Source organism: Eptesicus fuscus, chromosome 14, assembly GCF_027574615.1.
Source record: "Eptesicus fuscus isolate TK198812 chromosome 14, DD_ASM_mEF_20220401, whole genome shotgun sequence".
Lineage (NCBI taxonomy): Eukaryota > Metazoa > Chordata > Mammalia > Chiroptera > Vespertilionidae > Eptesicus > Eptesicus fuscus.
In genome coordinates this window covers 74,720,249-74,734,032 of record NC_072486.1, presented here as the reverse complement: position 1 = coordinate 74,734,032, position 13,784 = coordinate 74,720,249, and the positions used below count along the sequence as shown (strand labels likewise).

The 13,784-nt window shown below is 37.0% G+C and overlaps 1 protein-coding gene across 3 annotated transcripts in view; it reads left to right on the top strand.

Moving 5' to 3' along the window:
- The window catches only part of MDFIC (MyoD family inhibitor domain containing), an 81,733-nt gene that overhangs the window by 40,838 nt on the left and 27,111 nt on the right, over positions 1 to 13,784 (top strand). For all 3 annotated transcript variants that reach the window (XM_054726226.1, XM_008152414.3, XM_054726225.1), the window contains one exon: positions 13,305 to 13,580. In XM_054726226.1, the coding sequence (XP_054582201.1) occupies positions 13,305 to 13,580 (276 nt within the window). The remainder of the gene's footprint in view (positions 1 to 13,304; positions 13,581 to 13,784) is intronic.

Sequence of the window (13,784 nt, the reverse complement as noted above, 5' to 3'; positions counted from 1 at the left end):
AACCATTTTTACCCTATTTCAATATCAATAGATTTGTACTTTGCAGAGAAATGGATGTGTTTCTCTTTTTGAAAGTAATCAAAGGATAAGATTTCTATAAATGTTTCTTAATATTCCAAATTGTGATTATAGTTTACATTTATATGCGATTGATGGCCCTTTTATGTAACTTCCTAGGAACTCTTTTATTGGGAGTGTCTTGATTGACTGTATTCATTTAAGCTGATTTCTGGTCAGTTTATACTGAGAGTGGTCTTGTAAGTAAGTAATTTTTTATAGTAATAGTTTATATGGTAAAGAAGCACAATATCTGGAAGATTATTGACAAGAAGCATTTACAGAAGCACATTTTATTCTTTTCTAATATATTTGTTAATATTTATAATTTTAATTGGGCAGTAAATGTATGGCCATGTAAGTATTCTGTAGCCACACTGGCTTTACAACAGGTTCAATAAATATGCTGACCTGGTCTGCTTCAGGGCATGGCTGGTGTTGTTAGTCTGGCCTGAAAACTGTTACTCATTCTCTTTGAAGGACTCTTCCCCTCAGGTCTCTGTTGAAATGCCATTCCTAGCTACCCAGACCAACATAGTTGGCCTTGCTATTCTTTGTGATAGTAGTACTTTTATAGCATTACCATAATTTCAGATTGTATATCCTGTTTACTATTTGTTTAGTTACATATCTAATACGTTTCTATTTAACTAGTCTTAGCACTATGTCTGATACATAGTAGATGTTCAATAGATATTTGATAAAAGAATGAGTAACACATACAAACATATTTCATATATAATGAACGTTTCGACCCACTCTTTTTCTTCAAGTGCTAAGATCTCTTATAGTTTGGGTTGTTGGTTTTTTAATAGCTCCAGTTATTTATAACTTCCTGTCTACTGTTGCAGAGAGAGTAATAATCTTCTAAATGTTGATGAAATAAACATGAGATCTGTGGTGATGAATAAATATGACATTGTCATTTTTTCAATTCAGTTGAATTCCAAATAATGACTGGCTTTTTAATTGCACAATGCGTGTGGCATAGTTGTTGGGGTTTGGAGGATGGAGAAACTTGGCTAGAGGTTCTAAAATCATCTAGGTTAAACAGAAGTCATTATCAGGGAGGTGTGGGAAAAGGCAATTGTGCATGTGTTTCTCTTGTCTACTTTTCTAGGTAGGTAATAATGTACTTATTAAGATGTATTTAAACGATTGAAATGGTGAGCTGTTGAATAGTATTTTTCCTCCTATTGTTCCTTTATTGATTTTTCTAAGTGACCACTGTTCCAGGTGCTAGAGCAGATACTCAAAAGTGCTGGACACTTGGATATAACACTTACATGTTCATTGAGTGACGGTACAAATGAGTGAATGACATGCTTCTTGCCACAGAGGAGCATATAGTCTTGTGGAGAGGGCAGACCTTGAAACAGTTTTTGTTCTGGGGGCAGAGAAGAAGGAGCTTTGAGGTCAGCATGTGACTCAGTGATGACCAAGGGATGTCTCCTAGTGGCTTTCTGGAAAAGGAATTTTTATATTCTTAAAGGGATGGTTAGAAAGAGTACCGTCCTTTATCAAGGCTGTCATCATCTCTACATGTGCTATCTGGAGTTGCATCAGAGAGTCTTATAACTGTGAGAGGGTAGCCAGATGGGAGCGTTGACATGCCGAGGATGACAGTGAAGACGTTGAACCTGCAAAATTAATCATACTGGAGATTGTTTGTATGATTATACATACATACATGGCCTGTCTTTGGATTTCTTGTTATGTGAGATAATAAATATCTGTAAGCTCTGTGAGGGCAAGGTGTTTGTAAATTTTGTTCACTGTAATATCCTTTATGCCAGGAATGGTGGCCAGCATTATAGCATATACTCAACAAGTCTATCTATATAAAAGCCCAGCGACTGGAACAACTGGTGGCTATGACACGCACTGCGGTAGCCAACCAGCCTGATCCGGGCCCCAATCGGCCCCTCCCCCTGGCCAGCCCCGCTCCCAATCGGCCCCCAAAACCCTGATCAGGACTGGGGCTAGCCAGCCAACTGCCTGCAGCCCCTCCCCCCAGCAGTTCCCTCCCCAGATTCCCCTCCACCCCAATTGAGGGTGGAGCCAGCCAGCCAACTGCCTGTGGCCCCTCCCCTCGCCGCCTGGCCCGATGGGCCCCCATTGGGTGGGCCAGCTGGACCCCACCCTTGCACAAATTCATGCACCAGGCCGATAGTATTTTATAATAACTGTAGTTTGCAGCCAAACTTACCTCGATGGTTTTAGTGGTTTTTAACGTGAAATTAGAAGAAGAGATGTTTGTATAAATAGTCTCACTCGTATTAATATTTAGATATGGTTAATGATTTTGTTCCTTAGTGTTTAGCCACTTCCTGGTGTTGAAGTTTGGGTAACATTTTATTCCCACAGAGGTTAAAATGGCCTTGATACATTGAGGAAGCAATCTAAAATTCACATTCCTCAGATTTTAAAGCAGCCCTGTAATGAGGCAGGAGGGAGAGATTTCATCTCAGGAAAAGACAAGATGAGAATAATGAGCAAATAGTGTAATTGTTACTTACTCACTTATATATTGAAAGCTTTCCATTATCTTTAAGCTGCAATTTATAATAAAATAATTTAATATTTATATATGTGAATATATCTCTGCAGGTTTGGAAAACTTTATTGCACCGTTTTTCTGGATATTGTTATTATATCAGATAAGCAGCATATTCATTACTTCCTTATGCTGGAAACGTGTCAGGATCACCTATCAAGGTTGAACATGATAATTAAGACCATCCCTGTCTTAGAGTCAATTCTTAAAGCTTTACTTGGAATCATAAATTTTCAAATTATGTCAGAAAAACTTCATCTATAATGAGAATTGCTATTAGGACTAAAGCACAAAGGTTTCTTGGTGTCAGACCATATCTTAAAGGAATTTATTGAAGAGTGAAAAGCTATTCTAATAACAAATACTCACCAATGAACTTTGAAGGTTGTGAGCTATACTAAAGCTCTGGGGAATTCATAAGAACAAAATTTACTTTTCTTCTGATTTACCTTGAATAAGTTACTGGAAATAAATTTACTTTTTAAGTGTTAAGGTAGCAATTCATACTTTCCTCTGGCTAATTCCGTATCTTCTGAGGTTTCATCTGCATTTCCGCTGCTCTAACCTCAAGGAGATACCAGTTTTACTTATACATTAAGTTGGATTTACTTTTATTTGTTGGGGGGGGGCGGTGGGGAGGCTTTTAGATATATAATATGGAACTGGCTTTTTTTTCTGATGTTTTCAAAAATGTCACTTAACTAGTATTTTTTATGAATTTCCCTATACATACTGTGCTATCTATAACTTAATCTTTAATTCCCTTGTTATAACAGAAAGAATTTTTGAATCCTTTCTATAACTCCACTATCCACATATTATGCTTTTACAGCAATTCCCTAGACTCATGAAGGTGAAGGATGAAGTTTATAATGGTATTGAATACCAAACTGTTGCTTGATTTATTCAGGAAGGTTGTTATATACTGGGATCAAGTGACAGCTTAAAAGCTGGTATAATTCATCATCATCAGTTAATTTTCACTGGGTGTCCACTGGGTGCTGAACATTGCACAAGGCTCTTTGTCAGCAGGTATGTGCCTGATAAGGTTGATGGAACTCGAAGAAGACGGAACCTTGTCCTTAAGGCGCTCGCTGTATAACAAAGGCAAGTCAGCAAATCCCCAGTGTTGTTAAGCTCTCTATAAAAAATGTATGTAACTAAAAGTACTTTATTTTTTGAAGAGTTGTTGTCACTAAATTTATACTGCTGCCAGAATAATGGGTATGATGTTGGATGGATGAAGAGTAGGTGTTTATTATGGTCTAGTTCTTGGCTGACCAGCACTGACTTTTGTGTGTGTATTTGCATAGACACTTTTTGGGTCTGTACATATACCTTCAAAATATTCCTACTGAGACCCAGTTATCCTTCCAACAAACACATGTGTACTCTGCCTCTCCCTAATGAGAGACAAATGGAAGCCACATCAAGATGATGCGTCAAGAGCTAGTGTTATGCAGTCATTGTTCCAGACTCTGGGTGATGGTATTCTTCTCCTGAAATGATTGGAAAATCTGATCTTGATCAATTTTGGATGTAGCTCTTTATGATCCTGCAACTTATGGCTTAAAACATATCTAATTGATAATGGTGAAGGAAGTGTAGGGTAGGTAGTCCTACTGTAACTTCTCAAGTATAGTACCGGTCTAAGGAATACCCATATTCCCTGGGTAAGGACAGTATAAAAGATGATGTGGCCTTGAACTATCGTCAGCATCTCTTTACTGAGTTTATTCCTTAAACTTGGCCTGGGTTACCCCAGGATTACCTGCTATGCTTTCCCTTGTTGGGTGTACCTCACGGCCATCCCTGAAGAGCTTCAGGAGGCTCTCTTGCAAGGGCCTTAATAGTTCTTTTCTTGTTGGTAATACAGGGTTCGGGGATTAGATTCAGGGGTTGCTTTAGGGTGGAACAATCACAAGCCTTTATTTGCTAAGCTAGGGATTTTTCTAGCACTAGAATTTCTTTAACATCTTTATTAGCATCAATATCCAGATTTTTTTGGACATGGTGGTAGAGGACTTCATTTTCTAGTAACTGCCACCAAAGGTTGTGTCAAATAATGATTTTAGACTGTAGTCCATTGCTTGCCACATTGGTTTCTGAGCTCTGAGCTCCCTGTGCCTCCTTTAGTCTCAATGTACTGGCTTCCTGACACTAGATGTACCTCTGTGAGTGATATGGCTTGACCCAAGGATGGCTGCTCCTTCCCCCGGCTGTATCCCTTGTGAATGAGTTCTATGAACACTGATGGGCAGTGGGCGGGTGAGACACTTGAGAGAGCCTGGAGCTTGAGGCTTCCACAGGTCTTGCATCTCCTTAATATTCCCTATTCCATTTTCAGCACTTCACATTTACCTAATCAGTGCACTGAATTTAGACTGTAAGAAAAAATTTGGCTGCTGAAACTCAGCTAGCATGTCCAATGATATGAACTTTAAAGGTTCCATGTCACGGGCTAGGGCTGTTGCTTATGCTTGTGTATCTGTGAATCGCAGAAAGGCAATTCAGCCCTAGCTCTGCTCACCAAGGCCTGCTCTCAGGCAAGGAAGGTTTTTTGAAATTTGTCACTACAGAGGGCAGTACCTTCTTCAATTTACTTATGTGACTGTTGCTGGTTAGGGATATGTTGCTTGCATTTAAAAACAGCTTTCTTTACTAAAAGTTGCCTACTTTTTTCAGTTGGCTCTTACCTTGGCAAATTAGAATGGAGTTCGTTGTGTACTGAAAGCCATACGAAGTCCAATAGACTAACATGTGAGTAGTTTTCCACAGAGTTACCCTAACGCTCCAGTCTTACTTATTATACACAGGATCTGTGTCCCAAGGACTGATGGCAGCTTGTTTTCTCTAAGTACTTTTCAGACTTTTGCTTGCCCACTAATTGATTCATTCAAAACAAAAGAAATGCCTTTTACATCTTAAAAATATTTGTCCTGAACATGCCCATTATTACCTATGAGAAAACTCAGGAGTGATTCTTCAAAAGACCATTAAGATATTATCCCTTGTCAAATTACCAACTTATAAAATTTTCAGTATGTACAACAGGTTGCTGGAAGATTATTTTTGTGTGCTCTCCTTTTATTGAGTTCATATATTTTCTGTCATACAAAAACACTCTTTAGGCTATTTATTTTCTGTAAGTTATAGGTATATATACATTCATTTAGATATAATTATTATAGAGTTATAAATAATTCTAAGCAGAGGGCAACTTTGACAGTTGAGTCAAAGAACAAAGGATATGCAGCAAATGTAAATTATATATACTAAATATATATAATATATAAATAAAATTTGCAGACAGCAATCCATAATAAAATCTGCTAACGTAAACTGACAATATTCTGTTCTCAAATATATGACTGATAGGCTCATGTAATCCTGATAAATTAACTAGAAACTATAATGTACAATAGCTGACATTAAATAAGGCCAAACTTGTCTTTCATTTGAGGATAAAAACAAGCATTAGATACCACTTCTAGGAATACATCCTAAGAAACCTGAAACACCAATCAGAAAGAATGTATACACTGCTGTGTTCATAGCAGCACGATTTACAATAGCTAAGATCTGGAAACAGCCCAAGTGCCCCATCAATAGATGAGTGGATAAAAAGCTGTGGTACATTTACACCAAAGAAGGATCTCTTATCCTTTCAGACAGCATGGAGGGACCTGGAAAGCAATATGCTAAGTGAAATAAGCCAGTTAGAGAAAGACAAGTATCACATGATCTCACTCATATGTGGAATCTAAAGAACAACATAAACTGATGAACAAAATAGATCCAGAGACATAGAAACATGTAACAGTCGGATGAATCTCAGAGGGAGCGCTTGGTTGGGTGGGTGTGAAGAACTTAAGTGCACATATGCATAACCCATGTATACAGAAAATAGCATGGTAATGGCTGGGCCGGGGGCGGGGGCGCGGGGAACTGCAGCTAGAAGAGGCCGATGGGGAATAAAAGGGGACATCTGTAATACTTTCAACAATAAAAATAAATTAAAAAAAAAACAAGCATTAGAGTAAAGTTATACTTGGAGAAGATAAAGATTTTTGTTATTGGTTTACTGTATAGGGACTTTTCAGTAAGACATGCAAATCTTAAAAGAAAGTCTGACTGAATTTCTTAATCTTTACTTTTGATTTTATTTTTCTATCAAGTCATGATTTTTTCTGAAAAAAAATGAAGGTAATGTTTGTGTATTTATTTGAAACCTGTTCATTTACAAGAGGGTTTGGGTTGCTGTATAGAAAAAAAAGAAAAAAACCCTGATGACACAGAATAAAAAATGAAAGCCAAATAGTAAATCAGAAATAAATGGCAGAAAAGTAGGAAAGGGCAAAAAAAAAAAAAAAATGGTATGGAACTGGGAAGTTAAACCAACCCATTCACATAAGGCCCCCTATCATTTGCTCTCATTTGCCAGTGATGATCCAAATGACCAGGGAGATGAGGTAAGTTTCTCAAGTTCACAGAACCAGGAAACACTGGCCTAGAATTCAGACCATAATAAGTCCGTTCACAGCCTATGCGTGTTCCACCGTCTGTTTGAGGAAAGCAGTTGTGCACATTTTCTTCTGATATAAGTGACCAACTCGCCCATTTTGGTTGGGACTGTCCTCGCTTTAAAACTGAAAGTTCTGCATCCCAGCGCATCCCTTTGTCCCAAGCAATGGATGGTTGGCCACCTACATGGCTTCCTCCCAGCTGTGGTGAGGAGAGAACTTTGAGGGAGTTAGGAAGTTGTCTTCAAATGGCAGAGTAGGCTGAGTACCTTTCCTCCAAACTCCATGGTGCTTTAGCCTCCCTCCGTGATCATCAGCTCCCACATTGTACAGCTGAGCTGCTGCTGGCTGAGTTCTACCACAGTCTGTGGATTTGGGGGTGGCCTTTATTCTGCTACTAATATACTGTGTTGTTTCTTTTTTTTCTTGAGAATGTGGTATTGTTGGGGTCACTTGGGCTAGAGGTAGTTTAAGTAGATGTAAATAGACCATACATGCTTGTCAGAAGGCCTTGGTGGAAGCTGTTAATGTGTTCTAACTGTGAATCCCAGCATTAATCTCATGGCTAAAGAAAGGTGTATTTTTTATTGCACTAGTACAACGTGATCATTCCACGTCGGTGAGAGGCTCTCCTTCCCGCTGACAGACAGATGCCTTCTGTCTGGGTTCTCCAGCTTCCCTTAGATACTGCCCTCAGTTGTGATCACAGCTGAGCTGCTGCCAAGGGCAAGAAAGCAAGCATAGACAGAGCACACTCAAGTTGGAAGGCCAAGAACTAGAAGTGGCAGAAGTAATTTCTGCTTTCATTACTTAGAGCTGTCATGGATACGTGGCTGAACCAAATGCAAGGAAAGCTGGGAAATGGGTCAGCCAAGAGCCCAGAACAATGGCGAGAATGGATTTGTGGGAAAGCTAGTAGTCTCCCCCTTCCAGGTTTGACTTAAACATGCTTAAGTACGTTCTTTTTTTTTTCAAACGCAGAAAAAGGATTGATTCTCCAAACAAGCTCTTAAGTTTTATTGTCTTGTTTTGGGAAGAAGTATCTCCAACCCCTGCCACCAGTGATTTATTCTGCAATAGTGAAAACTGAATTACTGTTGAAATACTATTAGATGTATGATATCATCATAAGAAAATCTCCTCCATCCCGCAATTTCCCAGTCATAGTCACAGAATTTGACTGGTATTCTCAAATTTGTTAATGTTCCCAAAAAGTCACAATTCCAAAATATGTTTAATATATTAATATATACAGTAAATAAAATGAATGTGGGATACAATATCTGATGAAAGAGTTCAGAAGTTCAGAGATAAATACAAAATTTCTGGAAGCCCTTGGAGTGGAACTAAGGAGACAGAGGTAGAAAATGCCTGGAGCTTCCAGACTGTGTAAGTGCTAGGATGCAGGGGCCACTCAGGGACTGCCCACTGAGAAAGGTTTGCAACAAGCTGATGGACAGAGCTGTCCATTAACACATTTGTTTTAGCCTAAATTTACATTACAATAATACAGTTTTATTATATTTGTGCATATTGTACATACATGCATATTATATATATTTATATAATAAAACACTTGTTTTATATGTGTGTATAAATAAATAAAATCTCTACCATTGTGCGTATGTTTGTGTGTGTGTTTGTGTTTGTCTCAGTCTCATAGTGACTACAGAGTAGCAGAGTTACTGGGTACCCAGTAAAAGCTTATAACTATCTTTGGGAAAAATAATTTCAATTTGCACCAAGTCATTTTTACTCCCCTCCCCCCAAATATTCTATTTAGATCATTTTGTTACTGACAATTTTAAACTCTAAGCTTTTAATTTTGATTTTTTTGTACAACGACCTTTTGAAATAAATGGCATAATTCTTTTGTAGTTTTATTAAATTTTATGTAAAGAGACCAGCAGCTGCAGATGATTTGCACATGGTAATAGATTATATGCCATGGAAAAATGTTGCTTTTGTTGCTTCTCCAGTAGGCGCAGTTCCAAGTATAGTTATTACTAAGCTACAATATCACACATTTAAAAAAAAATTATCAAAAGAATTTCATGCTATTGACTCATTACTCCCATATTTATTATTATTATTGAAAATCAGTAGATCTAATTCTATTGGTTTCCTTCCTGATTGAAAACATTTGAACCTAGAAAGCACAGGGTTTCTTAAGACATTTGTAACTATTCATTATGGATCTTAAACTTACAATCATGCTGCATTGTATGAGCAATGATTTAAAAAAATTCTTTACAATACATATGATAATCGGGTTACCAATGCTATCAAGGTTTGAAGATGCTGAATGTTCATATAACTGGTATTTAAATTTTTGATGTGTTTTGCATTTGTTACTGAATATCAAGAATACCTTTTTTTTTTGCCCATATCCAGTAAGTTTAAAATGGGGTCTTTTGTAGAAGCCTCCAGCCTGTTTAGAATGATATAACAGATGCCCGAATGTTCACATATCAAACAAAATGCCAGCTATCTGTAGAAAAAAGGTGTCAAAAAGTTTCTTTGTACCTTTAACGCATGCGATTATGTAGTACAAAATGCAGAGTTTGTAAAATTTCTTGAATATACAGGCTAAAAATGAATAATTCAAAACAAATCTTAAGTTCTACATTCTATTGTCCCTTTATAACGCAGGCAGAAGATAGCAGTGCACTCCCAATAGAGCTGAATTTGCACAAGTTACACCTCTGAAAATGCCAGATGGTCTATGGTCTACTTTTGAGAGCTGTCACATATGTAAAGATTTGAAAAAAGAAAGACAGCTGAATGAGAGCAGTGGATCGTTAAAGGGAGAGCGAGGGTCCCTAGGCATCACTAGTGTTTTAAGAGGCATTGTGTTGTCGTTCCCATATTAGCATGTTGTGTTTTTTTTTTTTTTAAAGCCATACACAACTTTTGCACAATAAGAAAAAGAAATCTGTCTAAAGCCAGGTAGTTATGGTTTTTTTCAATCAGATGTTTTTGTTCTTTATCCGAGAATAAAATCATGTTTCTGACTTTTAGGTGAATTTTACTGTAAGATTCAAATCATATCCATGAAAAATTATCAATGGAAGTGAAAATAAATGTCTGTTGAAATAACTAATATATCTAGGATATATCTAGTTTTGATCTGACTTATATAGTGCATGCATCTGACAAAATCATAAAACTAAGGAAGTTTTAATGTGAAAAAATTAAAAATGAAGAGATAATACTTGGTTACTTGATCATAATACAAACTATAGTAAAAATAATTAGATGACAGTGAAACAAAAATTAATGTACTATTCTTTATCTGCCAACCGAAACAGGTATCATATTGAAAACTGAAAAGTGGGTAAATCATTAAGGATGTGTTTGAATATCACTCCAGCCATATCCGGTAATTTGCATATAGTCAGTTTTGATAGAAAAAGACAGGATCTGTCAGTTTGTCAGTTTTAGAATTTGGTGGCAAGATATAGTTCTCTTTTATTTTTAATTATTGAGAATGTTTAACTATTACATAGTGATTTAAAATTTATCTTAGATTATGGAATATGACAGTACATTTTTGATTGATAAGAAGTCTCCCCAGCACTGGTCAATGACATTTCAACTTAACTGAGCTCTCCGATTGCTTGAGTTATTCTTTTCAGAGAAAAAGTGGCATTCCATTTATTGGCAAGATTACTGGAAAGTGCTCTGAAAAGAACACCAAATTAGTTTTAACTCTCTTTAACTGTCTTCTTTGGCATCCCTTTAAATAAATATGTATAACTAGCTTGATGTTCAATAGCAGTCATTAGGATGTCATTCTCCTTGATACAAGGAGTTACAGGAGCAGCAAATTAATCTCTAGATCAAATGGTTACTCACCCATAAGAAATAGCTCTCCTTTTGCAGATGCCTGGACTGCCAATTTTAGTTATAAGAAGGGTGTGTAGAGCTTCTAAGTAGAGAAGTAACCTTTTCTTCTTTTCATCAGAAGTTAGGAGAAAAACAAAATATATTGATATATTTTACAGCTATTAATTTGTGATATTCACAAATATTTAATTTTTGACAATTATTCTCCTTTGTTCTTTACTAAACAACTGAAAAACGGTAAGAGGGATTCATATATTAGTTTTATAAATCAGGTATTAATGTTAATAGATTATGTGAAACCATGTTTACTAAGTAAAAAAATCAATTTGTCTTTTTCTTGAAATCTGTACATTCATAAATAGAATATTTTGATATTGAAAAAGGACAGAAGTAAACAATGTGTGCTAAAGCCCTACTCAAATGCAAACTGTCCTCTTTGTCAAAAATATATACCAAGTCTTAGCTAGTCCCTAGGTCACAGATAATCATTCATTTTTAGACATAATCAATGCCATGTATAATTGTTGTGGCTTTCACACATTATGTTTTCTAAGTTGAAGAGCTCTTAGTATTCAGACTTAATTTATATTTTTTAACTGTTCATAATCATAAATTAAAAAGACTAATTATAATAGCAGTTTTAGAATCTGAAATTCCAGGAAATTATAAAAGAGGAAATTTTGACAATGAATGTTTTTGTTGTTGCTGTTGTTTTTAACTGAAGAGATGCTTTCATTGATAGCATTGCTTAGGAATGTTAGTAAATGTCGATTTTAATAATTTCATTATTTAACCAGTGTAAACAGATAACTTTTTCTGGGGAGATCAGAGCTCTAAGCTTCAGTACCCAGAATCCATTTTGGCTAATTTAAATGAGAAATAAATCTATTGTCAGCACAGAGATCCTCCCAAGAGTTACCCAGCTAAGGGTTATATTCAGAGGGGCTTCTCTACTGAAAACCTCACTGCCGCACTGTTGGCCCCATGGTCTGCTGGGAAGTGGGCATCAAACGCTGCACCCCACAATATTTCTCTATGGTCCAGCTTTCATACCCGAATCCATTGTTCTTTTCCTTTTATTTCAAAAGATAATGAAGTAGTTAACCATTATGAGGGATAGCGAGATAGTACTTCTATGTCTCTGGCACCAGAAAGAAGATCTGGTACATAGAAAATAATCTACTTTTTCTGCTGAATGAGTGTCAAATTACTTTTTCAGATTTCTAACTTCAATTTTCTTAAAAACAAAACACTCATAAAGTCACTTTTGATGATCCCCTTTCTCATTTTCCTCTTTAGTAAGGATATATTCTCTACATTTATTCTTTTTTAAAATTTATTTTTTTATGTTTTTATCAGAAATATTTTTTTCATTATTGATTAAGGTATTACTTATGTGTCCTTATCACCCAATTACCCCCTGAACCCCCTACTCATACCCTCACCCCCAGTTGTCTGTGTCCATTGGTTAGTCTTATATGCATGCATACAAGTCCTTTGGTTGATCTCTTCTCCTTACCCCCACCCTCCCCTACCTTCCCTCTGAGGTTTGATGGTCTGATTGATGCTTCTCTGTCTCTGGATCTGTTTTTGTTCATAAGTTTATGTTGTTCATTATATTCCATAAATGAGTGAGATCATGTGATATTTATCTTTCTCTGATTGGCTTATTTTGCTTAGCATAATGCTTTCCAGTTCAATCCATGCTGTTGCAAATGGTAAGAATTCCTTCTTTTTTACCGCAGCATAGTATTTATTATTTATGTTACACTAGAGGCCCGGTGCACAAAATTCATGCACTTGGGGGGGGTGTCCCTCAGTCTGGCCTGCACCCTCTTGCAGTCCAGGAACCCTCAGGGGATGTCTGACTGACAGCTTAGGCCTGTGGGGAGTGGGCCTAAGCTATCAGTCGGACATCCTCAGCATTGCTGCGGAGGCGGGAGATGCTCCCGCCACTACCGCTGCGCTCACCAGCCGTGAGCCCGGCTTCTGGCTGAGTGGCACTACCCCTATGGGAACACACTGACCACCAGGGGCCAGCTCCTGCATTGAGCTTCTGCCCCTGGTGGTCAGTGGGTGTCATAGTGACCGGTCGTTCCACTGTTCGGTCGATTTGCATATTAGCCTTTTATTGTATAGGAAAGGATATTTTCCAATCATTATTATGCCCATATGTATCAGTATTTTACTTTCTTTTTGCTTTCATTTTTAGTATCATGGATAAAATTCAAAGCAGTCTGTCACTGAATATATTTGGATTATTTTAAAGTATTAATTTCTTTTTTAACCTGATAAACTTTTCTTGCTTTTTAACTTAGCCCAACCTCAGCGCTTGCCTCAGCTTCAAACTTCAGCACAAGAACCAAGTGAGGAGGACATAGACAAGACAAAGAACTGCCACAAAAGTCTGAGCAATGGAAATGGAATTCACCATGGAGCCAAACATGTGTCTGTGGATAATCGAAGACTTTCAGCACCTGTTTCGCAAAAAATGCATAGAAAAATTCAGTCCAGCTTGTCTGTAAATAGTGATATCAATAAGAAGAGCAAAGTAAATGCAGTCTTTTCCCAAAAGCCAGGCTCCTCACCTGAAGGTAAGTTTGAGATACATACATATTTTGCTTGACCATGTATAAAATCATATTCACTAATAATTATTTTTTCAAGCAAACATACAAGAAGAATCTCACTTATCTGTAAGACAAATGGGAATTTTGGTAAAATGCAGCTTCAATTCCCAAAGGAGAACACTGGCTATGAAAGGAAGCCTGGGCAGCTGACATCCTGCTTATTGTCTG